This window comes from Hippocampus zosterae, chromosome 14, assembly GCF_025434085.1.
Source record: "Hippocampus zosterae strain Florida chromosome 14, ASM2543408v3, whole genome shotgun sequence".
Lineage (NCBI taxonomy): Eukaryota > Metazoa > Chordata > Actinopteri > Syngnathiformes > Syngnathidae > Hippocampus > Hippocampus zosterae.
In genome coordinates, this window is record NC_067464.1 from 1,269,793 (window position 1) to 1,296,284 (window position 26,492).

At 44.7% G+C, this 26,492-nt stretch overlaps 1 protein-coding gene and 12 non-coding genes across 13 annotated transcripts; 12 read left to right on the forward strand and 1 right to left on the reverse strand.

Annotated features, from left to right (window-relative positions):
* Positions 1-129: 129 nt before the first annotated feature.
* Positions 130-24,673, reverse strand: LOC127615344 (otoferlin-like). Its single transcript, XM_052087069.1, has 42 exons — positions 24,531-24,673; positions 23,624-23,686; positions 22,898-23,024; positions 22,723-22,777; positions 22,390-22,521; positions 22,219-22,281; positions 22,051-22,135; positions 21,681-21,840; positions 21,417-21,603; positions 21,121-21,307; positions 20,314-20,537; positions 20,028-20,136; positions 19,217-19,394; positions 17,898-18,018; positions 17,700-17,800; positions 17,506-17,596; positions 17,017-17,133; positions 16,410-16,562; positions 15,769-15,958; positions 15,322-15,446; positions 15,052-15,186; positions 13,364-13,525; positions 12,762-12,881; positions 12,053-12,214; positions 10,892-11,054; positions 10,536-10,609; positions 9,690-9,716; positions 9,472-9,603; positions 9,311-9,383; positions 7,837-7,955; positions 7,615-7,752; positions 6,704-6,829; positions 6,427-6,554; positions 6,176-6,346; positions 5,385-5,545; positions 5,168-5,310; positions 4,993-5,081; positions 4,749-4,847; positions 4,045-4,286; positions 3,786-3,964; positions 3,327-3,427; positions 130-610 (listed from the first exon to the last, which is right to left on the reverse strand). Exons 2-42 carry the CDS (start codon positions 23,667-23,669, stop codon positions 430-432), a joined length of 5,376 nt encoding a protein of 1,791 aa, XP_051943029.1. The 5' UTR covers positions 23,670-23,686; positions 24,531-24,673; the 3' UTR covers positions 130-429.
* Positions 967-1,048, forward strand: trnas-gcu (transfer RNA serine (anticodon GCU)). Its single transcript has one exon. It is a non-coding gene; the product is annotated as a tRNA-Ser (tRNA).
* On the forward strand, positions 1,139-1,220 carry trnas-gcu (transfer RNA serine (anticodon GCU)). Its single transcript has one exon. It is a non-coding gene; the product is annotated as a tRNA-Ser (tRNA).
* trnas-gcu (transfer RNA serine (anticodon GCU)) lies at positions 1,311-1,392 on the forward strand. The gene has a single exon. It is a non-coding gene; the product is annotated as a tRNA-Ser (tRNA).
* On the forward strand, positions 1,483-1,564 carry trnas-gcu (transfer RNA serine (anticodon GCU)). The gene has a single exon. It is a non-coding gene; the product is annotated as a tRNA-Ser (tRNA).
* Positions 1,655-1,736, forward strand: trnas-gcu (transfer RNA serine (anticodon GCU)). The gene has a single exon. It is a non-coding gene; the product is annotated as a tRNA-Ser (tRNA).
* trnas-gcu (transfer RNA serine (anticodon GCU)) lies at positions 1,831-1,912 on the forward strand. Its single transcript has one exon. It is a non-coding gene; the product is annotated as a tRNA-Ser (tRNA).
* trnas-gcu (transfer RNA serine (anticodon GCU)) lies at positions 1,998-2,079 on the forward strand. Its single transcript has one exon. It is a non-coding gene; the product is annotated as a tRNA-Ser (tRNA).
* On the forward strand, positions 2,170-2,251 carry trnas-gcu (transfer RNA serine (anticodon GCU)). The gene has a single exon. It is a non-coding gene; the product is annotated as a tRNA-Ser (tRNA).
* On the forward strand, positions 2,346-2,427 carry trnas-gcu (transfer RNA serine (anticodon GCU)). The gene has a single exon. It is a non-coding gene; the product is annotated as a tRNA-Ser (tRNA).
* On the forward strand, positions 2,522-2,603 carry trnas-gcu (transfer RNA serine (anticodon GCU)). The gene has a single exon. It is a non-coding gene; the product is annotated as a tRNA-Ser (tRNA).
* On the forward strand, positions 2,698-2,779 carry trnas-gcu (transfer RNA serine (anticodon GCU)). Its single transcript has one exon. It is a non-coding gene; the product is annotated as a tRNA-Ser (tRNA).
* Positions 2,870-2,951, forward strand: trnas-gcu (transfer RNA serine (anticodon GCU)). Its single transcript has one exon. It is a non-coding gene; the product is annotated as a tRNA-Ser (tRNA).
* Positions 24,674-26,492: the final 1,819 nt, after the last annotated feature.

A 26,492-nucleotide genomic window follows, 5' to 3' on the forward strand; every position in this document is an offset into this window, starting at 1 on the left:
AGCAAGAGAGAGAGGAACGTTGACCAAGTGACATGAATAAAGAAAGAAGGGGGGGAGGTCAGAAAGAAAGTTGGATGGAAAAGACGAGGATGACTAATAAAAGATAGCAGGGAGCGACGACAATAAATATGGATTTAAGCTGTCATTTATCCACAAATGTTAAATATGGTACAATATGCAGTCCGGCTCGATTCCATCCCTTACAAACAACATGAGAAAAAACTCAGTTGAAGCAATTAAATATGAATTTTTGGACCCAAGGCAAACACTCGAATGGTGCACGACATGACGGAACACCGCATGAAAAACCAATGGAAGTCTTGTCAAAATGTCTACAGCTAGTCATGTCACAAATGCGATTTGTGCGCTGAGAAAAAAAAACTATTCATAAAAGAACAAAACCCAACAACAGTTAGAATAATAATGAAGTCAAGCTCCTAACATTTTCTTCACCATGTAACCGGGCATGTTGTAGAGGAAGAGCGCCAAGATGGCCAGAACAAGCAGAGCACAGACAATCTTGATGGTGAGCCAGCGGTACTGGTCGCATATGAGGTGCTTGGCCGCCTTTAGGGGGATCAGGAACCAGAGGAGGGCGATGTCCGGTCGGCTGGGGAGACACGAAGGCCGAGGTTGAGCAGCCTTTGTCACAGTGCATCGGACTAAAGGTACGCATTTACGGCTTGCATTATATTGTATATGAGTCAAATATCCTACTATCAGAGAAGACAAGGTGTCTGAGAGGTGATCTTGAAGTTGTCATATAATCTTTTGTACAGTAAATAACATGACATCGCAAGTGAAAACCGGCAGAACCTTATTTTTTTTTCTTGAAGTTGTCATGCTCCCAGCATTTTCTTGACCATGTAACGCGGCATATTTAGCTTCAGGGTCATCCTTTTGCCAAGCAAAACCCTGCCATCATTACGTAACGTACGGTATCATATTGATACAATTTAATACTGAGACGAGGTGGCCGAGAGGTTAAGGGGATGGACTGCTAATCCATTGTGCTCTGCACGCATGGGTTCGAATCCCATCCTCGTCGATATTTACTGTCAGATTCACCCTTTTTTCGGACACCACCCTGTCATCATTATGTAACGTGCGGTATCATATCGATACAGTAAGATACCAAGACGGGGTGGCCGAGAGGTTAAGGCGATGGACTGCTAATCCATTGTGCTCTGCACGCATGGGTTCGAATCCCATCCTTGTTGATATTTACCGTCAGGCTCACCCTTCTGTCGGACACCACCCTGCCATCATTACGTAATGTACGGTATCATATTGATACAGTTTGATACTGAGATGAGGTGGCCGAGAGGTTAAGGCGATGGACTGCTAATCCATTGTGCTCTGCACGCATGGGTTCAAATCCCATCCTCGTCGATATTTACTGTCAGGATCACCCTTTTGTCGCGCATCACCCTGCCATCATTACGTAACGTACGGTATCATATTGATACAGTGTGATACTGAGATGAGGTGGCTGAGAGGTTAAGGCGATGGACTGCTAATCCATTGTGCTCTGCACGCATGGGTTCGAATCCCATCCTCGTCGATATTTACTGTCAGATTCACCCTTTTTTCGGACACCACCCTGTCATCATTATGTAACGTGCGGTATCATATCGATACAGTAAGATACCAAGACGGGGTGGCCGAGAGGTTAAGGCGATGGACTGCTAATCCATTGTGCTCTGCACGCATGGGTTCGAATCCCATCCTCGTCGATATTCACTGTCAGGCTCACCCTTTCGTCGCGCACCACCCTGCCATCATTACGTAATTTACGGTATCATATCGATACTTTATAACATTTACGAAGACGAGGTGGCCGAGAGGTTAAGGTGGTGGACTGCTAATCCATTGTGCTCTGCACGCATGGGTTCGAATCCCATCCTCGTCGATGTTTACTGTCAGGAACACCCTTTTGTCGTACACCGCCATCATTACGTAATGTACGGTATCATATCGATACACTGCTATACCAAGACGAGGTGGCCGAGAGGTTAAGGCGATGGACTGCTAATCCATTGTGCTCTGCACGCATGGGTTCAAATCCCATCCTCGTCGATATTTACTGTCAGGATCACCCTTTTGTCGCGCATCCCCCTGCCATCATTACGTAATGTACGGTATCATATTGATACAGTTTGATACTGAGACGAGGTGGCCGAGAGGTTAAGGCGATGGACTGCTAATCCATTGTGCTCTGCACGCATGGGTTCGAATCCCATCCTCGTCGATATTTACCGTCAGGCTCACCCTTTTGTTGGACACCACCCTGCCATCATTACGTAATGTACGGTATCATATCGATACTTTATGATACTTACTAAGACGAGGTGGCCGAGAGGTTAAGGTGATGGACTGCTAATCCATTGTGCTCTGCGCGCATGGGTTCGAATCCCATCCTCGTCGATATTTACCGTCAGGATCATCCTTTTGTCGCGCACCACCCTGCCATCATTACGTAATGTACGGTATCATATCGATACTTTATGATACTTACTAAGACGAGGTGGCCGAGAGGTTAAGGCGATGGACTGCTAATCCATTGTGCTCTGCACGCGTGGGTTCAAAACCCATCCTTGTCGATATTTACCGTCAGGATCATCCTTTTGTCGCGCACCACCCTGCCATCATTACGTAATGTACGGTATCATATCGATACTTTATGATACTTACTAAGACGAGGTGGCCGAGAGGTTAAGGCGATGGACTGCTAATCCATTGTGCTCTGCGCGCATGGGTTCGAATCCCATCCTCGTCGATATTTACCATCAGGATCATCCTTTTGTCGCGCACCACCCTGCCGTCATTACGCAACGTACGGTATCATATTGATACAGTTTGATACTGAGATGAGGTGGCCGAGAGGTTAAGGCGATGGACTGCTAATCCATTGTGCTCTGCACGCATGGGTTCGAATCCCATCCTCGTCGATATTTACCGTCAGGCTCACCCTTTAGTCGAACACCACCCTGCCATCATTACGTAATGTACGGTATCATATCGATACTTTATGATACTTACTAAGACGAGGTGGCCGAGAGGTTAAGGCGATGGACTGCTAAAGGTTTTCTTATCTAATCTTTTTTTTCTCTTCTATATTATCTGAAAATCAGACTCATTATGGTCTTGTAGGTTTGATGGCAGATTCTCATCATTTGAATCAGGTGTGTTGAAGGAGGGCAACATCTCCAACATGTACGTTAGTAGCCCTCGAGGACCAGAGTTTGCAACCTGTGCTGTTCAGTGAGACCCGACCAGACGCCACAAAGGTTGTTTGGTGACGGAAAAGAGAAATTCCTTCATACTTTGGTTTCTCCAGAGGCTCAGGCTCGTTGCGTCCTTCGCCGGCCGGGCTTTTCTCCGCCTCCTCACCCGTCAGAAGGTGAAGCTCCGCCTCCACTTTGCCCTGGAATGACAAACACAAACATGGTTCACGGGTTCGTGGGAAGCACAGAGTTCGACGATGCATTGACTCAGATTCTTGTTTGCGGACTAAAAAGAAAAGACAAAAAAAATTGCAAACTCGGATGCTTCAACTCAACGAAGCTTCGGTTGAATCGGGTGATTGATTCAAATGATTCAGATGAATCCGATCACGCATCACCGGATATGCCAGTCGGCGGACTCAACAGAAATCCTGGCGTGATTTCGTTCATGCCACAGTAGAAAACATGAGGATTCGAGTCAGGGCACTCACTGGACATCCCATAGACTCAGATGATGCGATTCAAGAACTTGATGAGCCGGAGCGGCGGTGAACCTACCGTGAGTTCAAACTCGTCCTCCTCGTTGCGGGCCACGAAAGGCCACCATCCTTTGATTCTCTTCTGCTTGAAGATGGACACGGTGGGCACGTCGGCCTCGTTGGTCACCATCTCGATGGCGCACTGCTTGGCCGTCTTTGCGCCGCGCGGGAAACGGTTCAAGTCGAGCTCGATCGCACCTGTTTGGCACGTTCACGTGTTGTGGGGATTGACGCCGCAGAAAAAGCTTCGGCGTACAAGAAGTCGGTCGAGTGATTACCGAGGAAGTCGTCGGCAGAGAAGTGGTCGGCGTCCCACACTTGCAGGTTGAGGCGGGCCGGGATCTTGTACTCGGTTTCGTCCCAGGCGAACATGGACTCCTTCTTGGAGATGACGATCTTCTCCTCGGCCATCAGGTAGTCAAAGGGGTAGATGAAGCGCCAGTTGAAGTTGCCCTCGCCGGTGATGGAGTGGTAGTGGACGTCCGTGTCCTGCTTGTCCTCCTGCTGCCCCTTGAGCCAGCTGGAACGAGAGAAAAGGGCAACTAGCCATTATCCGAACCGCTTATCCTCCTCATCCTCACGAGGGTGCTGAAGTCTATCCCAGCTTTCTTCGGGTAGTACGCGGGGTACACCCTAATCTGGTAGCCGGCTAATCGTAGACAAACAACCATCTGTGCTCAAACTCACACCTTGGGACAATTTCGAGTGTTCCATTCACCTAGCATGCATGTTTTTGAAATGCGGGAGGAAATAGAATACCCGGAGAAAACCCACGCAGGCATGGAAAGAACATGCAAAATCCACACATGAAGGCCGGAGCCCGGATTCGAAACCGGGTACCTCTGTACATGCTAACCAGCCGTCCACTGTGCCGCCTTTGGAGAGAACTAAATCCGACCCCCCCCGCCCCCCCACAAAACAAACAAACAAACATACCAAAGAACAAGGTGGCTCATTTGGAACAAAAAGTTGGTAATTTTACCCTCTGACGAATATGTCGCTGGATTTCTCTCCGGTGAAAATGTCGTCGTCCTCCAGGACCACTTCATCTGTGTTCCAAATGATCACCCGCAGCTCAAACCTGAAGAGGAAGCCAAATGACTTGAATCGGTGCGGTGACCAACCCTTATTTTTGTACTCGTTAGAAGTCAATTTCAGCTCAAATAATGCAACTCTCTTTTTGACAATGTAACTCCAAAAGAAGTCTCAATGTGTTTGTTGTGTACTTCTTTGGTTTGCGGGGTGAAATATCCAGGGCAGGACCAGGTGCCGTCATGTCCTTTGGAAACATGTCCACCCACATCTCAATTCTGCCCTGAAGATACAAATTGACCAGAAAATGAATCGATCGGCCAAAGCCAATGACAAATCATCAAAAAAGTGAAATGACTGATCGTTGACTTGTTCAATTCCCGGTTTGTCCGGGTGCAGAAGCGGCCTGGTCTCCACATGTTCCGGCACCAATTTGCAGCCCGCCCCCGGGATTTCCTCCCAGTGCCTGAGTACGGTCAGCGCCAGGTGCTCATTGGTCTGCTTCTTCAGGCCTGACCGCAATGACGTTTTCCTTCAGCATTTCCCTCCATGGACAAATGCGGCAAAAAAAAAGAGGAGGCGTTACCGTTCTCATCCTCGATCTCAGTGGACGCCATAAAGACGCGGTTCTCCACTTTCACCCGCCCGCCCGGCCCGTAGTGAGGACCGTCCAGTTTGCCGTCCTTGCATAGCTTGGCCAGGATCTGTGTGGGCTTCATGGGGTCCCTCCAGATGTTGTAACCGTGGCTACGGAGCACAAATATAAAAGGTTGGACAGTTCAAATCTGGGGGCGGCCCGGTAGTCCAGTGGTTAGCACGTGGGCTTCACATTGCAGAGGTACCGGGTTCGATTCCAGCTCCGGCCTCCCTGTGTGGAGTTTGCATGTTCTCCCCGGGCCTGCGTGGGTTTTCTCCGGGTGCTCCGGTTTCCTCCCACATTCCAAAAACATGCGTGGCAGGCTGAGTGGACGCTCTAAATTGTCCCGAGGTGTGAGTGTGAGTGCGAATGGTTGTTCGTCTATGTGTGCCCTGCGATTGCCTGGCAACCGATTCAGGGTGTCCCCCGCCTACTGCCCGGAGACGGCTGGGATGGGCTCCAGCACCCCCTGCGACCCTAGTGAGGATCAAGCGGTACGGAAGATGAATGAATGAATGAATGAGTTCAAATCTGGCACGGAGTAAATCTACGCAGGGGCAGGTAGACTAAGTTTGGGTATTTTGGGCAGAACCCTCCACCCTGCACTTCATATCTGTGCCACGGCCAGAGGGATGATTTAACAAAATATAATAAGAATTGAATGAATCGGTGGCGTTTCAGAAGCTGTCTGCCTTGCACCACATTTGTAAACAAGCGCATCGAGGCTAGCATTAGCTCACGTGGCATAGCTAGCGGTGATGCCGCAGGTGGCCCTGTGCTTGCTGTAGAAGCGGTTCTCCAGGTCCAGCTTGGTCTCGCCGATCAGGTCGTCGGTGCCCACCAGGTCCCAGTCGTAGATGGACACGGTGAGGGTGGAGTCCATGGGGAACGTGGCCTCGATGTCAAAGGACCTGCAGGATGGGGGGGGGGGAGTGAGCGATACAACAACGATGTTTTTTTCCCAAGTCGGAAAGTCAGCTTTTGTCCATACTTTCCGAAAAGCGGATTGAGTTGCTTGGAGATGTAGTTCTCCTTATCCTTCACTTCATTCTTTCCAAGCTTGATGACAACGTACGGATCGGCTTTGCCGTTGATGTCCGCTGGGTGGAGATCGGTTGCCTGTCACCACAGAGTGATTTTATCTTGATCGCGCGGGTAAGATTCAAACCCTGAACCTCAGAAGCGTGAGACAGACATGCTAGGCACGATCTCACCGCGCGAGGCCGAGCAATGATTCTGATTATCAATCCGGCGGATGCTGGACTCACCCTGATGATGTAAACCCGCACCAGGACGATGATGGGATCGTTGTGCGGGATGTTCTGGAACATTCCCATGTTGGAGTCGAAGTCTCTGGGCAGCTCGTCGGACACTTTGTACATGCACAGTGAGCCCTATAATCACATTTTTAAAAAATTCATTCATTCATTCATTCATTCATTCATTCATTCATTCATTCATTCATTCATTCATTCATTCATCTTCCTAACCGCTTGATCCTCACTAGGGTCGCGGGGGGTGCTGGAGCCTATCCCAGCTGTCTCCGGGCAGTAGGCGGGGGACACCCTGAATCGGTTGCCAGCCAATCGCAGGGCACACAGAAACGAACAACCATTCACACTCGCACTCACACCTAGGGACAATTTAGAGCGTCCAATCAGCCTGCCATGCATGTTTTTGGAATGTGGGAGGAAACCGGAGCACCCGGAGAAAACCCACACAAGCCCGGGGAGAACATGCAAACTCCACACAGGGAGGCCGGAGCTGGAATCGAACCCGGTACCTCTGCACTGTGAAGCCGACGTGCTAACCACTGGACTACCGGGCCGCCCAAATATATATATATATTTTTTTCAATTTTTAAAAAATGCAAAAATTAATAATAATCATTTGTATCAACAAACACAACTTTGGGAACACTTGTGGGGTTTTGGTGTCTGAAACTTTTTCCTCTGCGAATGTTGGACCTTTTTCACCTTGATTACTAATTCTTTTGCAAATTTATTCTCATCATCACAGACGTGTTCATTTGATATTTATCAAAGACACGATGCGACTTTTCCCACATTATTCTGAGCACTTGATTCCCGTCATATCCGTCCGTTATCCAAGAGAAAAAATTGACATCCTTTTTTTTTTTTTTTAATTAACACCGTTATCCTCGTGGAGATCATCTTACTTTGAATTTCCCAACAATCCTGTCCTCGTCCGAACCGTTCTGGTCGTCGTCGTCGCCGCCTTTTCCCCTGAAGAGGTTGAAACTGTGCAGCCAGTCCTCAAAGTTATCAAAGTCACTCTCCAGCTCTTTGGGATACACCTTTTGTGAGACAATGAAATTTGAAAAAAAAAATCAGACGGAATCAGACGGAGGTGTGTTCAATGACACGTTGACGGTGCCTACTTTGAGCTCGTCCAGCTTCGCCTTTTTCTTTTCGGCCGGGTCGACGGTGGCCTTCTTCTTGTCCTTCTTCCCTTTGCTCCTCCTGCCGCCTTTCACGGGAGAGTCATCAGGTTTGATGTCTGAGTTAGCCGCGATGATGATGATGATGAGGAGGAGGAAGAGAAAGCAAGACGAAGGGTAGGGGGAGGTAAAAAAAAAAAGGAGCACAGCACTCGAGACATGAATTCCAACATGAAAGTTGTCAGCGATTGTCCAATGAGCAGAAACAAGCAGACTTGATTAAGCCATTTATCCACTCCGTTTATCCCGTGTACCTAAGTTCCTCCAAAGTCAAGATCGTGTTTTTTTTTCAAGGGAAATCCACAAAATAATCAGTAAAAACAAAAAACAAAAAAACATCACCGTTTAGTGTTGCCCAACTGTCTACAGTTTCAGATTAGGAGTATATCGAGTCCTGTAATTCACCCAAAATGGCTGCTTCAAAACAAAATGACCGGCTTCCCGTTTGATTTCCCGCGTGCGTCAATTGAAACTTTTTTTTGTCCACCCGATTTTGGGTCAATCGGAAAAGCTCATGTCACGTGTGTCATGTACATTAGATACGATGGAGTATGCTCCGATGTCATATCGGTTCCCAAGGGTGTGCCGCAGGGTTCCGTGCTAGGTCCACATTTATGTGAATAATCTTGGTCAAAATGTGGCAAATGCGCGACTCTGTCATGATGTTGACGACACCGTTGTGTACTGCAGTGGCGCATCTCTTGCATAAACGGTGAAAGATATGCAAAATATCTTTGCGGTCTTTCAAAACACTGCATGAGCTGAAACTTGTTTTAAACGCAGATAAAAGCAAGCTCATGTTTTCATGCTCAGCCCGGAATCTCCTGCAGAAACAAATTGGTGTGATGAAATTTACCCACATTTTTTTTTTGCAGGACCCCTAAAATCATGTTTGTGTCGGATATTGAAGGTTCAACTAGATTCCCCAAAACGAAGCAGTCAAAATGTTGCTAACAGACAACTTTCATGGCGGCATATGGTTGCGGGTTAAGGGCGCCAACAAAAGTTAGCCCACATGCGTGAGTTTTGGATTCATGTCAGCGTCTCGACACACCGATGCAAAGGCTCGCTACTGAAACAAGGAAGGCAAAGTTAGTGAGACAACATCGACCATGCAGTCCGACGACACCTACGAAGTTAGGAGACTCACTCGGCTTTAGTCTCGTAACTTTTTCCATGTTCATTTTACATCTTGGTGATCAGAATTTATCGTTATTTTCCTTTCCTTTATTCCACAAAAATAATATTTTTAAACATTTTTTTGCATTAATCTGAATTATTTCCTCATAACTGTAGTCTTTCAAACTTTACTCTTGAAAAAAACAAATATAAAAAAATATAAATACATAAATAAATATAATTTTAAGAAATTATATATATATGTATAATATATATTTTTTTTCTTTCTTTGTACCTCCACCATCTGCCAGATCTACATCTTCTTTGTCTTCTGAATCCGACAGCACCCCCTCTTGACCCTTTAGCGCCTAAGAAGATGGAGGATTGAATTAAGTGGCAGAAATGGCACTGCGGTGTGACAAATGATAAATCATCAACAGGAAATAACACCGGTACCTCTGTCAGGGTCTCAATGGAGGCAAAATATTTGGACCACCAGTCGAGCATGCTCTCATCCAGGCCGTCGTCTTCCATCTCGTCGCCCTTCTTCCTCTTCTTCTTCCTCCCTTTCGCATCCTTGTCGTGGTCCTTTAGTACGGAGAATGCGTTCGTTGAACGGTGCATTCGACATATTTCACGCACAAAGCGTAAAGTCATGGCAGCCCTTGACCCACCTCAACCTTCACCACGGCATCAGAGGACTACAAAAAAAAAAAAAACATGATTCAAAATTATATTAGAGTGACGTGTGATGGACGACTCTGTTCTCAGAATCATTTCTATTCATTTTCCTTTTGTTCGTGGAAAATGATGACTTTTGAACACTGCTTAAATCTTTTCAACATTCTTCGCAATGAATTATGACTTCATTCTGACAATATTGCAACGGTATTCTCACAAAAGTTTGAGACTGTTTAAGACCGATCGATGGCTATCCTCGGAAAACTGCGACTTTTTAACGCAGGCTTATGACTTCAGCCTTTTGAACGCTGCTGTCCAAAAATGACTATTTCATGTCGATTCATGACCTTTGAACTTTACTCTCACAGACGATCATGTTTAAATGCATTTTTTCCTCCTCAACATTTCACTGCTATTTTCAGCAAATTACGATTTTTTTTTCCACACTGACCTCCCACTGTCTGTCTATTTTTGTAAAATTGCAACTTTTCACCCACTGACTACTTATCGGTGTTTACTTGTAATATTTCAACTTTATTCTCTGACACGGATGACTTTCTGACAATGATTGATTGGTTATTCTTGTGGAGTCTCAACTTTATTCTCAGAATATGACTTTTGGGTGTCTTAAAAGGCGCTTATATATAAAATGTATTATTATTATTATTATTATTCATTCTCTTGACAAGTCAGTTATTTTCTAAATAATTGCGACAAATTTACAGTCCCGATTTGTGACTATACTCTAAATATTTCAACATTATTCTTAGAGAATTAAGACTTTAAGATGTCGATTTACTGTCTCTTTTTTTTCCACAAAAAAAGGGTGAACATTTTACCGAATCTAATTTGACCACTGTGTCCACCTTCCTAAAATTGGGCTCAGGTTCCATGTTGACGACGACGATTTCCTCTGTAAGACAAAGATTTTCAATTTAATATAGAGCTGCTGTATTGATACGAAATGTGAAAAACCGAAACTCCCTGACTCGTTTCGTTCCCGCATCGTTGCCGCAAACGGCCAAGCAGGCATGACTGGTGCTAATATTCAATTGGTCTCTGGGGCAATTATGAAGCAGGACTATGAAATCTGCCTAGCAACAGTTGACCGCACAGTATGACTTGTCCGGGGAATGGCCGCAATTCCATGCGTCGATGTTTCCGGCGCCTTCTGGCTGGCTGGCTCCAATCGTACCTGCGTTGGACCAGTTGTTGGCCTGCTTGTCGGAGGGCCTGTAGATGAACTTCCTGAGGCTGGTGACGGCATTGGAGCCCACCAGGGTGTAGCGGCCGAACGCCCTGCAGTCCACCACGCGAATGTTGAGAGGCGGGTGAAGCAGCTCGTTCTCCGGCAAATCCTGACAGAAGCAAAACCGAGGATTGCAATGTGCAATATGATCGATATCATGCTTCATCATACATTCCTAGACTGTTTTATGTTATTATCCATATTAACACCCTTCAAATTAGTCTCATTGTTTCATGTGTTTGTCGCTTGTAGCTTGATTTATGATGTTATTTTGGAGTTCCTACATTAGTTTATGACTTGTTCTCAACACTCGACTTCGTTCTGACCTAATATTATAATAATAGGGGTCTTGTAAAAATCCTTCCATTAGGGGACCAAATGGGCGGGGCATATGCAAAGTGTGTGTGTGGAGGAGTGAGTGCAATTGCACCAAATAACCATGTGGGGGGCTGCTGAGCATCCTGTACACGCACACAATCAGTAAAAATGGTGACTTGTGGGCTTTTGCTAAAAACTTCACAGGCACTCTGATGCTTTTTATACGTTATTCTTATTATTATTATTTTGGAATTGACTTGAAATGACTTGTTCTCAACACTCGACTTCGTTCTGACCAAATATTGGCAAAATGACACAACGCAAGTTCACTTTTTTTAATGTCGCCCGGTGGCTGTTCTCGTCAAAGTGGCTTTCGGACAATTGTGACTGATAAATACAGAATTGTGGCTTTATTCTTTTAGCGTTACATCATCGCGCTCTTCAGCTCTTAATGTGGATTTATGACTTTATTGACATTTCAATTCATTTATTCTCTCACGATATTTAAAGTAGATTTTGGACTATTCTCTTGACAATTTCAATAGAATAAATTAATTATTATTAATTAATAATTAATTTTAATTATTTAATTTAATTAAAATTAATTATTAATTATAGAATAATTATTATTATTATTATTAATCATTTCAAAGGGAATGACTTAAGATTTATGACTTTCTTCACTTGACATTTCAATGTTAATCTCAAAAATTCTACTTAGATTTACGACTCCCCTTCTTGTAATCTTTCGTCAGGTCTCTTTTAGAACGTTTCAGACCAAGGGCATACCACTTCAAAGCACTTGACGAGCGTGCTGAAATTGGGGTTCTTCTTGTAGTTGGGAATGAGGACTGACTGAACGCCCTTCCCGGCGCATTCCACATCCACGCGGGGCCGGTCCACCTGAGCCAGGTTGACCCTCTTCAGATCCCTCAGACCCCAGAATAGGACCTGGAGACAGTAATGCGGTCACTGATGTGAGGGAGACGGTCAGCCAACCTTGCCCCCAATCAAAAATATTTACAATTGCTTACAAATCGGTACCTTGACTTTTTCCCCTAACTTGTTTTTTTTTTTTCTTTTTGGAGTTTTTCGAGTTACGAGCTATTGCTTTGTGTTGCAAGCAAAAAAAAATTGACCTCACGTGTGAACTCCTTCACTTTCATTTCCAGCTTTATTCTTGCACTGTTTCATATTTGGCATCAGTTCACGTGGTGGGTGACCAAGCGGCACAAGTGCAGGCGCAGTCGTGCTTTGTGAAATTTAACACGGGAGATGAGTGATCTGAGTTACAAACTCGGTCACAAAACGAATTAAACTTGCAAGTCAAAGTAGATTTCAAACTCATTATCTCATATCACACTAAACTTAAGAAATAGAGATTTGGCGTCATCATGTGGCCGGTTACAAAGAGTACAAAATTGTTTTAAATGCAATTAAGGGCGAGTAAGTTCGAATGAACCCCTCCCCCCAGCAAATGCGTACACTGACTTATTACCTCAATTCTGTACTTGCTGAGAACAGGTCTGATTCCCATCGGAACGGGAAGCAGTGGGCCACGGTCCATATCTGCGGGACCGTCGATGGGCGGAAGGTCAGCTTTGCCATTCGGGCCAATCTGACAATTTGCAAAAGAATAACAAGAGAAAGTTTCAGACCAATCCCTTTGCAAAAACATTCATCATTTTTTTCACAAATTGAAATTTGCCGAGCCGCAAGCCAACCAATCTTCGGAAAGGTCAAATTTGAAGCATGGCAGACATGCTGCAATACAAATGCCAATACAGTATCTTTCTTCAAAATAAATAATATTATGATTTGCAATTAGGGGACGGGAATATTTTTTTTTTAGATTTAATGACAAGAATGTGTTTGAAAAAGAAGTTTAAAAAAAACATGAAAAAATACTTTGGTGATAGTATTTTTTCATCTTGTGTTTTTGTGATAGTTATCATTATGTCAAAAGATTTTGTTTTCATTCTAAAGTGACTTGTACAATATACTGCGTATAAAACAAATATATTGTTTTTAACAAAATCCGACTCAAATTTTCTCTGAATAAAAAAGCTGATTTTGGGGTACCAGCAGTTCCCGTCTGACCTGCAGCAGCTCAAAGGCAGCCAGCATCTCTCCGGCCATGCCGTTCCCTCGGTAAATCTGGTAGTATTCAAGCGGAGGGGGGAAGCGCGGAGGTCCATAGTGCTCCTCGGCCATCTTCACCACCGGCTTGGCAAAAGTTCTCCCCATGAAGTCCGCTTTACCCTGACAGAACCGGTAAAAGACTTTAATAGTCATATTTTTTGGGGGAAAAAATAAGTCTCAAGTCGGCACGCCCGAAAATGGCGACGCTGTAACTCTCCATTTGTTCAATAACTCACAACAAAACCGATTTAAAATTCAGTCCCCAAAGCCAGATTCGTAACATTTGGTCGACAAGTTTAGCATGAGAAGACCCACCAAAAGCCAGGTCGGTAAAGGGTCAAGAGGTCAGCACTTTTGGTTTGAAGCCACCATTTTTAAGGGTTTTTAAGCTAAGAGGAAAATGCCGTGACGAGGCGCTGATGAAACATGGCTGGAGATGCGCATGTTTCATCACAATGTAATAAAAAACACAAAGTGGGGGGGGGGGGGGGGGAGCAGGTTCAAAAAAATAACCAATGAACTGCAAAACAGTGAAACTGCTGCCAAAATATCGTTTTGCCGAAATGTGTGTGATGCCTTCTCTCTTGCAGTTAGTGGTTATAAGGAGTCTCTTGGTCAACGTCAACATCACCAAATTCCCTCTCAAAGGAATGCAACAGGAACAAGTGGGTGGAGGACTCTTTTGCCACTTGGTGTGCTTCTTATTCCTCTCGCATGCCTTTTGGCAAACTGCAGATTGAATTCAACGGCACGACATCCAGACGTCTCACACTCTACTTATCCGGGAAGAAGGTCGTCCGAAACAATCGCGTTATTGTCGGAAAGAAAAGGTACAACAAGCGGCAGTCAGCAAAATGCTAATGCTAGGCTACAGTGATGCCGATACTAAAGAACGGGAAACAGTGACATCGTCGCGACACCATCTAAAAAGTTGAACAGATAAAGGTGCTGCATGTTAATGACGCGACACTTGATTAGTTAGACCTGCGCATCTGATCAGAATAATGTTATTCATCACAAAAATTGTCTAGTTTCTTTATTTTTGGTTTGATTATAGTTTTTCCTTTCCATTACTTTGTTATTGTGAAATATTTTTTTATTTATATTTATATTTATATTTAAAAATAAATATTATATTATATAATATTTATCTTTCATTTTATTTAGATTTTCTATTTTTTTTGGTTTTGCTTTTCACTTTATTTTTTTCAAAGAAAATCACATTAAATAATTAAAATCAAATTAAAGCAGAGCAGACAAATGATACAATACATATTTTAAATAACTCAAAAACAAAATAGAAATAAATATTTGCTAAAAATATCCAAATAGAATTCAAAATAAAAATAAATACCGATTGAAAGACATTAAATTAAAATAAAATAAAAAAATAAAACAAAAGGCAAAATGAAAATGCCCTGCTGAAAGTGAACGAAAAAATATTTTATAAATGATTCAAAACAGCGCTTCTGTTGAAGCTCCGCACCACTCGCAAAAAAATCAAACCAACAACAAAAGAATCCCCTTGTCACCGATTCCATCAAATCTTACAGGTGTCCCTAATGAAGAGTCTGTAAATGTGCCTTCTGGGCGAGAGACGTTTTTTTGAAAAGACGAAAAAAAAAAAAAAAAAGAACAAGCCTCACCACGGTGTCTTGATCGTAGAGCTCGATGACGATAATGGGAGGGTCGTCTCGCAGCTCACGGGCCTCGCCAAACAACTCCACGTTCTCCAAGAGCAGCAGCTGATCCCACGTCGGGCACAGCGTCTCCGGCAGCACCTGTGCCAAACATCCACAACGTCGGGAATTGGATTGGCAGCCCAAAAGCAGCTCTCTGCTTCGAAGAGCTTGGTGACACTTTCCACATGACTGAATTTGTGGTCGCCCACTTTCGTCGCATTTTGCGGCGCTCACCTCAGTGACTTGGCTTTGCGTGGAGAAGAAGACTCGCGCAAAGGGATCCGACAGTCCGGTGCTGTCGGCAGCAAAGAGGCCGCGAGCTTGGTACATGTGCACCCTCAGCTGGAAGATTTGCTTCACTGTGCACACACACACGCACGCACGCACGCACGCACACAAACGCTTCCGATGATGTAATATTCACCCCTCGCCCCTTTGCTTTATCTCCATGGTGTGCAGGTACTCATGGCTGACAATGAGGCGCTCTTAATAAAGAACTATCAATTGGCTATCAAGCTAACTGCAGCACCTCTCAAGCACCACTACGTGGATGTAAATGGAAAAAAAAAGCTCATTTTGTCATTGTGGCAGCTGTCGAATTTGAGCGGGAAAAAAAAGACTGCATTGGAAATAAGGTGGCGACATGAGAAAATGTCGCGAAAGTACATGTTGGTGTCTTACTCATGTATGTGAGGCTGATGGGCGGTGAGAGGGGCAAGCCGGGCCCTTTGGAGAGCCGATTCTCCTCGAATCCATTCGGAAGTCCGCACAGGTAGTCTTTACGTTGGCGGTTCAGACCCAACCACAAGTAAATCTCGATCTTGGCCTGCACCGTCCAGCCCGCGGGGCCGAAACCTCGCTTACCCGGGATCTTGAAGGAGGAAAAAAAAAAAGAAGAAAAAAATGCAAGGTGATTCATGAATGAAGCACATGTGAAGGTGTGTGTGTGTGTGTGTGTGCACTCGTTTCCATGTTTTGAGGGGACATAAAATTGGAAACACAGTCACGTCTTGGGGACCATTTTCCGTATGGGGACAAAAAAGCAGGTCCCCATAAGAATAACGTATAAAAAGCATCAGAGGGCTGCCCTGAATGTGCCTGTGAAGTTTTTTGCAAAAGCCCACAAGTCACCATTTTTACTGATTGTGTGTGTGTACATGGTGCTCAGCAGCCCCCCACATGGTTATTCGGTGCTATTGCACTCACTCCTCCACACACACACTTTGCATATGCCCCGCCCATTTGGTCCCCTAATGGAAGGATTTTTACAAGTGGGAGGGGGAAAGTGTGTGTGTGTGTGTGTGTGTGTGTGTGTAGCGCACCCGCAGGAAGCTGGTTTTGACTTTGCCGCAGTCCTTCCCTCGCTCCTCGTCCATGCCGGAGTATAAGATGTCCTTGGAGGGAACGCGAGCGTACGCGATGCGCTTGCTGTTGCTGATCATCCAGATGAAAACGTCTGGAACGCTGTGCTGAGGCTGCCGGCACGCATCGTAGCATCAAGTTACGATTCCCGTACATTCGCTCGCACGACCAAAGAGTGAATTCTTGGCACTATACTCTTGGATGACTATTTTTTTTTTTTTGCTCTACTTTGATATTTTCTCTGTTAAATGTGTGTTGCCACACGTCCGCCGCCATTTTGAGGGCCTCTGATTAACTCCGGATGAAGCACAGCTGTTCTAGTAGGCTTTTTGTTTGCGGGGGGGCGGGGGGTAGCAGAAGCCTGCTGTTTGGAACTGTTCCACCTTGACGATGGAAAAAAAATAAAAATAAAAATTGTCAGTCCCTAAGTTGGCCATCTCTGGGTTATCGGTTCCCAAAATGGCGGAAAAAGGTTTCTGAAATGATTTATATCACAAAACGCTGCCATCCGAATGGAAGCGCGTCGATTTTTTTTCTTTGATCCGCGAGCGTCATTACGCGTCTTACTTCATCGGCCAGGAATCGCAGCTTTTGGAGAAACTGCTGCGTCAGCTTGACCTTCTCTCGCACCGTGCTCCTCTTCACCTGAGACCGCATGGCTTTGGCCTGCTGGCCGACGGACTCCTGCCAGAGCAAACATTGGCGGTTAACTCTGATTTAAAAAAAAATGTTTTAAAAAAAAGTGACACACGGCAGGTTTGATTCCTCAAGAAGTACATTTTTTAAAAATGCTTTGGGGGGGCGAGATCAGTGAGCGGTTAGCATGTCTGCCTCATAGTTGCGAGGCTCAGGGTTGCAAATTTCAGCTCTGCTCTTCCCTTTGGGGGAGCTTTTGAACTCACAATAAATGTCAACTGGTGTCAAGATGTTTGAAATGAGGTCCCTCCTCATGTCATTTGCGAACGATTCCAAATCCAAGTCACATTTCAATCCAATTGCATGTCAATGAAATGAAATGGAAAGGAAAGCCAAGAAAAAGGATTGCAAGTCCGGTACCACTTCGGCCATGCACAGCTTCAGCCGTTCCCTGTCCAGTTTGGTTTTGCCCGACAGGTTCTGGTCCGTATTTGCCAGCACCAGAAACTGACTGAACGCACAAAAAGTCTGCAATGAACTCACGGAGTTTCTTTTCAAGTTATTATGATTGACTTTTTTTGGGGGGGGGGGGATCATTTTGCTTCTGTCGGTACCTGCATCTCTGGCTGAGCTCTTCCAGGACGCCCCTCAGCCTCCGCTCGGGATAGGCCTTCTCCGTCTTGATGATCTCTTGCACGTCGTTCAGACCTTCCTCCTGCGCGAGAGGGGGTGGGAAAAAAAACAAACACGCAAAGGGAGTCAATGCGTCTCTTTCGATTGGTCGCCGAGTGGAGCAAAACGGCGCCGCTTGCCAGTTTGTGGGCGATGTTGTCGATGATGTTGGCGTTGTACAGGCGCCGCCTCTGGTCCTGCCACCAACTCTTGATGTAAATGCACGGCTTGCGCTCAAAATACGGCAAGTGGAAGTAGTTGCTGGAGGGCGGCAGAGAGGTAGAAAATTTCAAAGTAGGGTTTGAAATGTAATGAGGGTTTCAAGCCAATGCGAGGGTTTTTCAATTAAGGGCTCCGAGTCCGGGGCTAAGGTTTCAGTTTTGTCTTTCAAGTCTAAATTTACGATTTCAAGCACATGGTAGGGTTTCAAGACAAGATTCAAATCAGGGTTTCACGCGTGTGCTATGGTTTCAAGCCGACATTAGAGTTAAGGGGTAGGGTGTCATGACAGGGTTGGAGTTTCAAGACAAAGTCCGCGATGCAAGTAGAGGGGAGGCTTTGAAATTACCGTAGGCCTTTGTACAAAGGTAAAGCTTTTAAATGAGGGTTTTGAGTCCATGGTAGGGTTTCAAGCCTACATAGCCAGGTTTAGGGTTTCATATCAGGGTTTCAAGACCGTGTTTTCAAGTCAGGGCTAGTGCTTCAAATTAGTGTTTCAAGTCAACGTTAGGATTTCAAGTACAGCTTAGGGCTTGCTGTCAATTCTATCTTGACATTTGCTTGGAATTCTCGATTTGAAACCCTAATTTCAAGCCCTAAGCTGTACTTGAAATCCGAACGTTGACTTGAAACACTAATTTCAAGCACTAGCCCTGACTTGAAAACGCGGTCTTGAAACCCTGATATGAAACCCTAAACCTGGCTGGAATTGGGGTTTTGAAGTTAGGGTTTCAAAAGGGCGGCCCGGTAGTCCAGTGGTTAGCACGTGGGCTTCACAGTGCAGAGGTACCGGGTTCGATTCCAGCTCCAGCCTCCCTGTGTGGAGTTTGCACGTTCTCCCCGGGCCTGCGTGGGTTTTCTCCGGGTGCTCCGGTTTCCTCCCACATTCCAAAAACATGCGTAGCAGGCTGATTGAACACTCTAAATTGTCCCGAGGTGTGAGTGTGAGTGCGAATGGTTGTTCGTTTCTGTGTGCCCTGCGATTGGCTGGCAACCGATTCAGGGTGGAGCCCCGCCTACTGCCCGAAGACAGCTGGGATAGGCTCCAGCACCCCCCGTGACCCTAGTGAGGATCAAGCGGCTCGGAAGATGAATGAATGAATGAATGAGTTAGGGTTTGAAATTAGGGTTTGGAGCCAAGGGTGGAATTTCAAATTAAGGTTTTAAACCAAGATTAGGGTCTCAAGCAAAGAGGAGGGTATTAAGTGCCAGTGTAGTCGAATGGCGAATTGCTGCCGACCGGTCGGTGACGGCGGGTTTCATTGGCGGTGTCGCTGCCACGGACGCCAGGTCGCCGTCGTCGTCCATCTCGTCCTCGCTGGAGTCGCGGATGAGTTCCGTTTCTTCCTCGCCCTCGGACTTCTTCTTCCCTCGCAATTTGGGCTGGTTGGCGCCGTCCAGCTCGTCGCCGTAGTAACCTGAGGAGGGGCAGCGGGCCGTTCAGGAACACGCTGGAAAGCACTTTTTTTTTTTTTTTAAATGGCAGAATTGAATTTTCGAACAGGAAGTATAAGAATTGGACTAACCAAAGTACATTTTGTGTTTCATCAAAATGACATCAAATAAATGCCTTTGAATTTGTTTGAGCAAATCCACAAGTTGTCTGGTGTGACACACTTTGGTCATTAACATTTGGACATTTTATTTTATTCACTTGGTGTGATTCGTTTTTTTTTTTTTAAGCCTCAACACGGAGGAGGCACTGCAGGAATGTGTTCTATTTTACCAAATGGTTTTCGGATTGAATACAAAGAGGGATATTTTTGGATTGAAAAGCAGCTTTGAAATTTTTATCATTAAGAGCATTTTACTTTTTTTTTTAACTTACTTTGTGTTTTACTGCTTTTAATTGTTTTATGTTCATTGAATGTTTTATTTGTGTGCAACTCTTTTTTAAGCACTCAATGAATAAAGCTGAGTTGATTTAACTTCATGCGGCACAGTATTAATATATATTTTTTCACTTGGAAGAAAGTGACCATTTAAGAGAGTGGGGCGGGGGGTAAATAAAATGCACCAAAAGAATGAGCAGAAATGAAGCGATGCAGTACCTATGGTCACCTCGAAGTTGATGGGCTTGTCGCCAATCTTCCTGTCAATCATGGTGGCCTCCAGGAAGGAGCCAAAGAGGAAAAATTCCTCAATCTTCCCCGTGGCGTTCTGCCAAACAAAACGAGCGCATTTCATCCCAATGCAATACATTGAAAATCCATCCAAAAGGTGATTACAGATGCCACAAAATGGCGTCACTGTACTTCAATTGCTTCCACTTCACTCGATTTGAAGCCTGCTTGTAACTGAAAATTTGGCTAGGCACAAAAAAAAAAAACGGCGCACCTCCGAGATGTTGGGGATGCCCTCCAGCTGCACCTCGGTGGAGCTGGAGGTGTCAGGCGAGGAGGGGTCCAGGATCTCCACCGACACGCTGATGAGCAGGCGCGCCCGAAAGGACACGCCCTCGCCCAGACCCTCGTTCAGCTCCTGGTACTCGTCCATCAGCGTGTAGGTGCGCGTGGAGCCGTACATGTTGACCCAGGCGGGACCCAGCGTGGGAAGGAAGCCTGGAACGAGGTCAAAAGGTCAAAAAAAAAAACACAGAGTGTTAAGATTAAAGGTAGGGTTTCAAATCAGAGTAAGGGTTTGAAATTGAAGTTTCAACCAAAGGATGAGGGTTTTAAATTGGGGATTCACACCTGAGAAGGGATTTCATGTTAGACTTTCAAGTTAGGGCTTCAAGTCTGGGTTCGGGGTTCGAACAAAGGTTAGGTTTTGAAATTTGGGTTTCAAGGAAAAGTTAGCGTTTCAAAGGAGGATTGAAAACCAGGGTTGGGGCTTCGAGTCTGTGCAAGTTTCAAGTCTGATAAAGTGTTTCAAGCAAAGGTTAGTGTTTCAAATTAGGGCTTTAAGACAGAATTAGGGTTTCAAGTCCAGGTTAGGGTTTCTTATCAGGGCTTGAAATTAAGGTTCCCAGCCCAAGTTAGGGATACAAATGATGTTTTTTGAGTCAAGGTTCGAGTTTCAAAGTAGGGTTTTCAAGTCAACATTTGGGTTTCAAGCTGAAGTTAGTTTTAAAATTAGACTTATTAAGGTTCTAAAATTGCTGCTTGGCCGCGAGATAGCAAAGCGCCATCTGGTGGCAATCACCTTTATCCCCGTCGTTGGAGATCTTCTTCAAATCCAAGAAGTGTGTCCCGATGGCCACGTCGTTCACCTTGTCCGAGTCTCGGATTTGGATCTTCATACGTTTGCACAGCGGTGGGAACATCTCGGTGAAGACGATCTGCTCGTTCCAGATGGGCTCGTAGCAGCTCTTCTGAACCGACGTCTTGCCCTGGGAACACACTTGGCTTTTTCTTTGGCTTTCAGTCAAATGGGAATATGTCCGCCCGCCTGCCTGGTGCAATATGACAGCTAGCTAAAGTCACCCTCAAGTCGGGTACCTTCTGTCCGGCAAACTGCACTTGCACGTAGGGGTCCACCAGGTCTTTATTCTCCCCAATGAAAGCCTTCTTGACGTTGGCCATGATGCTGGTGTTCATCCTGGGCAGTCCCTCGGCTCGGTACACCTTCAGAAAATAGCGGGCCCACTGGCGCTCCGCCGGGACCCCCTCCGGGATCAGCAGATTGCTGGCCACAGGAAAAAAAAAAAACAGAAAAAGGACATCGAACTGCGTACCGATACGCAGTTGATGTGGCGACTTTACCCCTCAATGTCGTCCTCGTCCGACTCGCCGGCTTTGTGCGGGGTCTTGATGGTGTCCCCTTTGGCCACCACAGCCACGTCACACTTGACGTAACCTTTGCATCCGGCTGTGATGTCGTCGGGGTCGGACAACAGAGCCCATTTGTGGTAAAACTGATGGTCTGAAATAGGAAAGAATAAGATTAAAATTGACATCTGTAACCGCATTTTCTTTGGGGAACTCAGCCCCCCGTTGTTCACTGAAAAATTTGCTTTTGTGCTCTAAAAATATTGTTGCGGCGCCATCGTCGTCAGGTCATCGCCTTGTCAACAAAAATGGGTGTAATATAAGGAATATCTCTCCGCAAATTATTAGGCCTTCACTGAATAACCTGGTTGGGAGTAGATGGTGCCGACATCCATTTTAAAAGTCCCCACCAGCGTTCCACTTCGAAGGAGGTTTTTGGAGTGGATGACCTGTCGGAAATAATCCATCAAAAACTCTCAAAAACACTTTCAATTTTTTTTTTAAAGTGAAACAGAGATAAAAATGCACTTACAGACAACTTCAGAATCTTGTCGAACATCACATCCGGAGGGACGTGGAAGTCAAAGACGAAATACTGGAAAATGAGAATCAAAATGTTAGCACATTTATTTTGTGAGTCTACATTTGCTTACTTGGAAATACAAAAATACAACGAAACAGCTCATCTGATGAGGGAACTGGCCTCGTTGTAATAGGGACAGTTGGTGGACTCCTTCATGGATGTGTACTTTTTCTCCTCCCCGATCTCCACGCACACCATGGGGTCCATGTTGAGACCCACCAGCTGCCGGGCCTCGATCACGCTCACGCTCACCTGCAAAGAACCACGCAACTCATTTGTTAATTATTATTCATTTAAAAAACTGTAATTTAAGGAGATTAGTTTATTTAATGTCTGAAAGGCAAGAAGGGAGCATAGTGGAAGGTTGTCTTGAAATGAACAAAATCGGTTACCCCCCCAAAAAAGGAGATATTATTTCAACACGATATTGTCTAGTCCAAAAGTTATCCTTACTTGATAATCCACAGGCCGTCCTGAACTGGGCTCCATCTTGATATCAGGTTTGGACCTGCGTATCATTGAGCTCGGTCAAAAAAATGCTTCCAAACAAACAAACAAATGGAAGTAACGTGGACAAAAAAAAAATGGTCAGTGTGAACTCGGAAGGTCAAACGTGTACAAACAGGACCTCTTGTTGGACACGTTGGTGGTGACGGCGGTGACCGAGGCCAGCGAGACGGCATCCGGGTCGAAGCGTCCTCCCATGAATGTGGCCTGGCGGTCCAGGTTCTGCGTCTCCAGGATAGCCGGCTCATCTAAACAAACAAACAAAAAAAACAACATGGAGTCGGGTCCAACGTTATTGCTAATACAAACAAACAAATATTAAATAAATCTATAAATGGAGCGGGGGAACCATTAGTCCTTAACCCGCCTCATAGCTGCCTTTCTGATTTCTAAAGCCTTTGACTATCTATCTATCTATCTATCTATCTATCTATCTATCTATCTATCTATCTATCTATCTATCTATCTATCTATCTATCTATCTATCTATCTATCTATCTATCTATCTATCTATCTATCTATCTATCTATCTATCTAGCTAGCTAGCTAGCTAGCTATCCATCCATCCATCCATCCATCCATCCATCCATCCATCCATCCATCTATCCATCTATCCATCTATCCATCTATCTATCTATCTATCTATCTATCTATCTATCTATCTATCTATCTATCTATCTATCTATCTATCTATCTATTTAGCTAGCTATCTAGCTAGCTAGCTATCAAGCTAGCTAGCTATCTATCTGCCTGTCTGTCTGTCCAGCTAGCTAGCCAGCTACTGGCTAGCTATGTGTGTATACTAGGATAGGTGGGGTTAAGCTTTTTTTCCCCCGTTGTTCCATACCTCCATTCTTGTCCTGCTTGTGTCCTCTGTGCTTAGCACGCTTCATGATTCCAACACACGGCACTTGACCTGGTTTGCACAGAAATCTCCATCTTTTAGAAGACTGATTCTCAAAGTGGCATTGAGTGACACAACCAAACATACCTAACGAATATATGCCGATGAGTCTCGTCATATTGCCTGTTGGCATTGTATTGTATTGCTGGCGATGAAACATCCATCGCTCCAAGGGTTAGAACACCGGTGACTATTCATGCTATTCGTTAGCCTGTCGATGGCGTTTGTCACTGTGCGTTAGCATTAGGCTGGCGGCCAATGGGATGTGGTCGCTTGAAATACAGACGCCGTAATTCTCTGCTTTCATGTTTGCTTTGGCAGAAATTTCCAATTGGGAGAGACAATAAACCGTTGGAAGTCTGCTCTTGTACAACATCAAGTGAGACGAATCGAGTTTCCTGCCAACGTCTAGCACTTATATCTCAAACATTTTACACGCAAATCAAATTGTGCACCATCCAATAACATTGCCACAAAGTCATTTTACAAAACCAAGCAACAATATAATGGCAATCTTGGACACCCAAAGGTTTCCCGCAAATTGGAGTCTCAGTTTGGAAACACGTTCCACATAAATGCCATGATAGGCTTGCCTCACCCTGCTTTGGCCATGAAAAGGCCTTTTAATTATTCAAATGAGTTAATGTGATCATCGCAGAGGATACATTTCACGTGCATTGTGAGAAGAAAAAAAAATGACACAAACTCTTAATGGACACTATGAATTCATACGCACTTTACCGCTTAACTTCTTGAATTACTTGAATGTAAACCAATAAAAATGAAATAAAACGCATTGACCATCTTTCGAGATGTGTTATGAGTCATAAATCAAATGTATGGATGATACCTACCAGTCGTTGCAGTGATGCTTAGTCTACACGGAGATTCCGTTCAAAGACTTCAGTCTTCCCCTGAAATGAAGTAAAAAAAATATATATAAATTAAAAAAAATAAAGCCTAAGTGAACATTTTGGACGTTTTTGACACAACGCAATCCGTAATACGAATGAGCTTGACGAGTGGACTCGGAGAGATGTGATACGGGCACCATGAATAGTGCATGAGTGCTGAACTCGACACTTGGAACTGCCATGTGACCAATCAACATGCACCGTGCACACACACACACACAAAAAAAACTCGACAAGAGTCTAGTGATGAAACAGTAATATGACAAGAATTGTAACGGTGCATGCTATCAACACAAAGCATTTACAGTAATATCATCACGCATACAATAAATACAAGCAAGGCTCCAGAGCAACTTTGTTTTCTCATTTTCAAGGACGGTTTGATTTTGACAATGGAACAATTCGATTCAGCGCCACTCGACGGGATTAGAATTTGATTCAACGTGGTACAACTCTTTGAATTGAGATGATGCAATGAAGTTTTTGTTGTCAGCTTACCGGTACATACATATGAAACTGTCAGTACTGTAAATGCCTCCTTTGCTGCTCTCCAAAAAAAAAAAAAAGACGAGTCGTATGTTGATATAGCTGGAAGTGCAATGATTCAATCTGGGTTTTAAGTCAGTAAGCATTTATTAAACACGTAATGCGCTCAAGTTTTCGCGACGTCAACAAAAGTCATATTGAATGTACGCTGGCCTCAGTGGTGCCATTTCCCATTGACACTAAAGAAACCAATGAAATCAAACGGAACCCTGTAGTTTGTAATTGGCGCAAAATTCAGATCAAAGTGTAAAATAAATAGATAGATAAATATTTTTGGACAATTGGTGATCGAGTGACACAAGGGAGCCTTCTTGAGACGGCCCCCGCGTCCAAGTCGTCACCTCATCAATTACACATACACGTTGAGTCTTAAGTTGCTGGTGTCCAGTGAAACATCAGTCAATTATTCACACGTTACACTCACAGGCAGTCAGTCAGTCACTGACACCCAAAAACACAAGTGATCTTTTTTTTGTCATTATCACACAAAAATGGGGCATTTATCAACAGCTTCTTAACAGTGAACGTCTCATATTTCAGAGTTGTTAGTTCTGTCAACTGCGAGCTAGCGATGCTAGCGATGCTAGCGATGCTAGCGATGCTAGCGATTGCTTCCAGTTGAGCGTCCACGCTGTTGAGGGATTGTGCTCTTAATTACTTTGCTCAACGGCGCACAACGGCGAAGGCAGCTGTCAACAAAGGCCTTGTCGTCGTCACTCGTGAAGAAGAAGCAGCGGAGGGCAAGTTCCGGCGCGCTACGTATAATGCCGAGAGGGCAATATGGCTTGTGAGTGAATCGGAAGGCCTTAAAGAAGACATTGTCACAATGTCGAGAAATCATCGGAAATGAAATGCATTGCTGAAGATTAGGTTGGTCGGTGACCCAGCCGCCTGAATGACAACATAAATGGAAAGATAATGCTTTTATTTATTTTATTTTTTGGAACTCATCACTCACAGTTGGATGGGCGGCCTTCATGATTTAATACTTAATACTTAATACTTAATACGACTCCCTTATTTGTGCTCCACTGATTCTGTGTATGCCACCTGACCGCCACGGTGTCAGGTTTCCGCATTTCAAAAGCACCGTAAAGGGCAGGAGGAGCAGACCTGAGGTGAACTCAACCCAGGCTGGATTTTGTCAAATCTGTGTGTGTGTGTGTGTGTGGAGGGGGGGCTAAGTCACCTCATCAGGTACACCTGTAAAATTATTATATGCATATTATTTTTGTAATTATTATTATGTAATTATTATGTAATTATTACATTGTGGTGATTTTGTTGAAATACCAAGCAGCACAGTGGGGTAGTGGTAAGCACATGAAGACGCTAAATTATCCTTTGGCGTG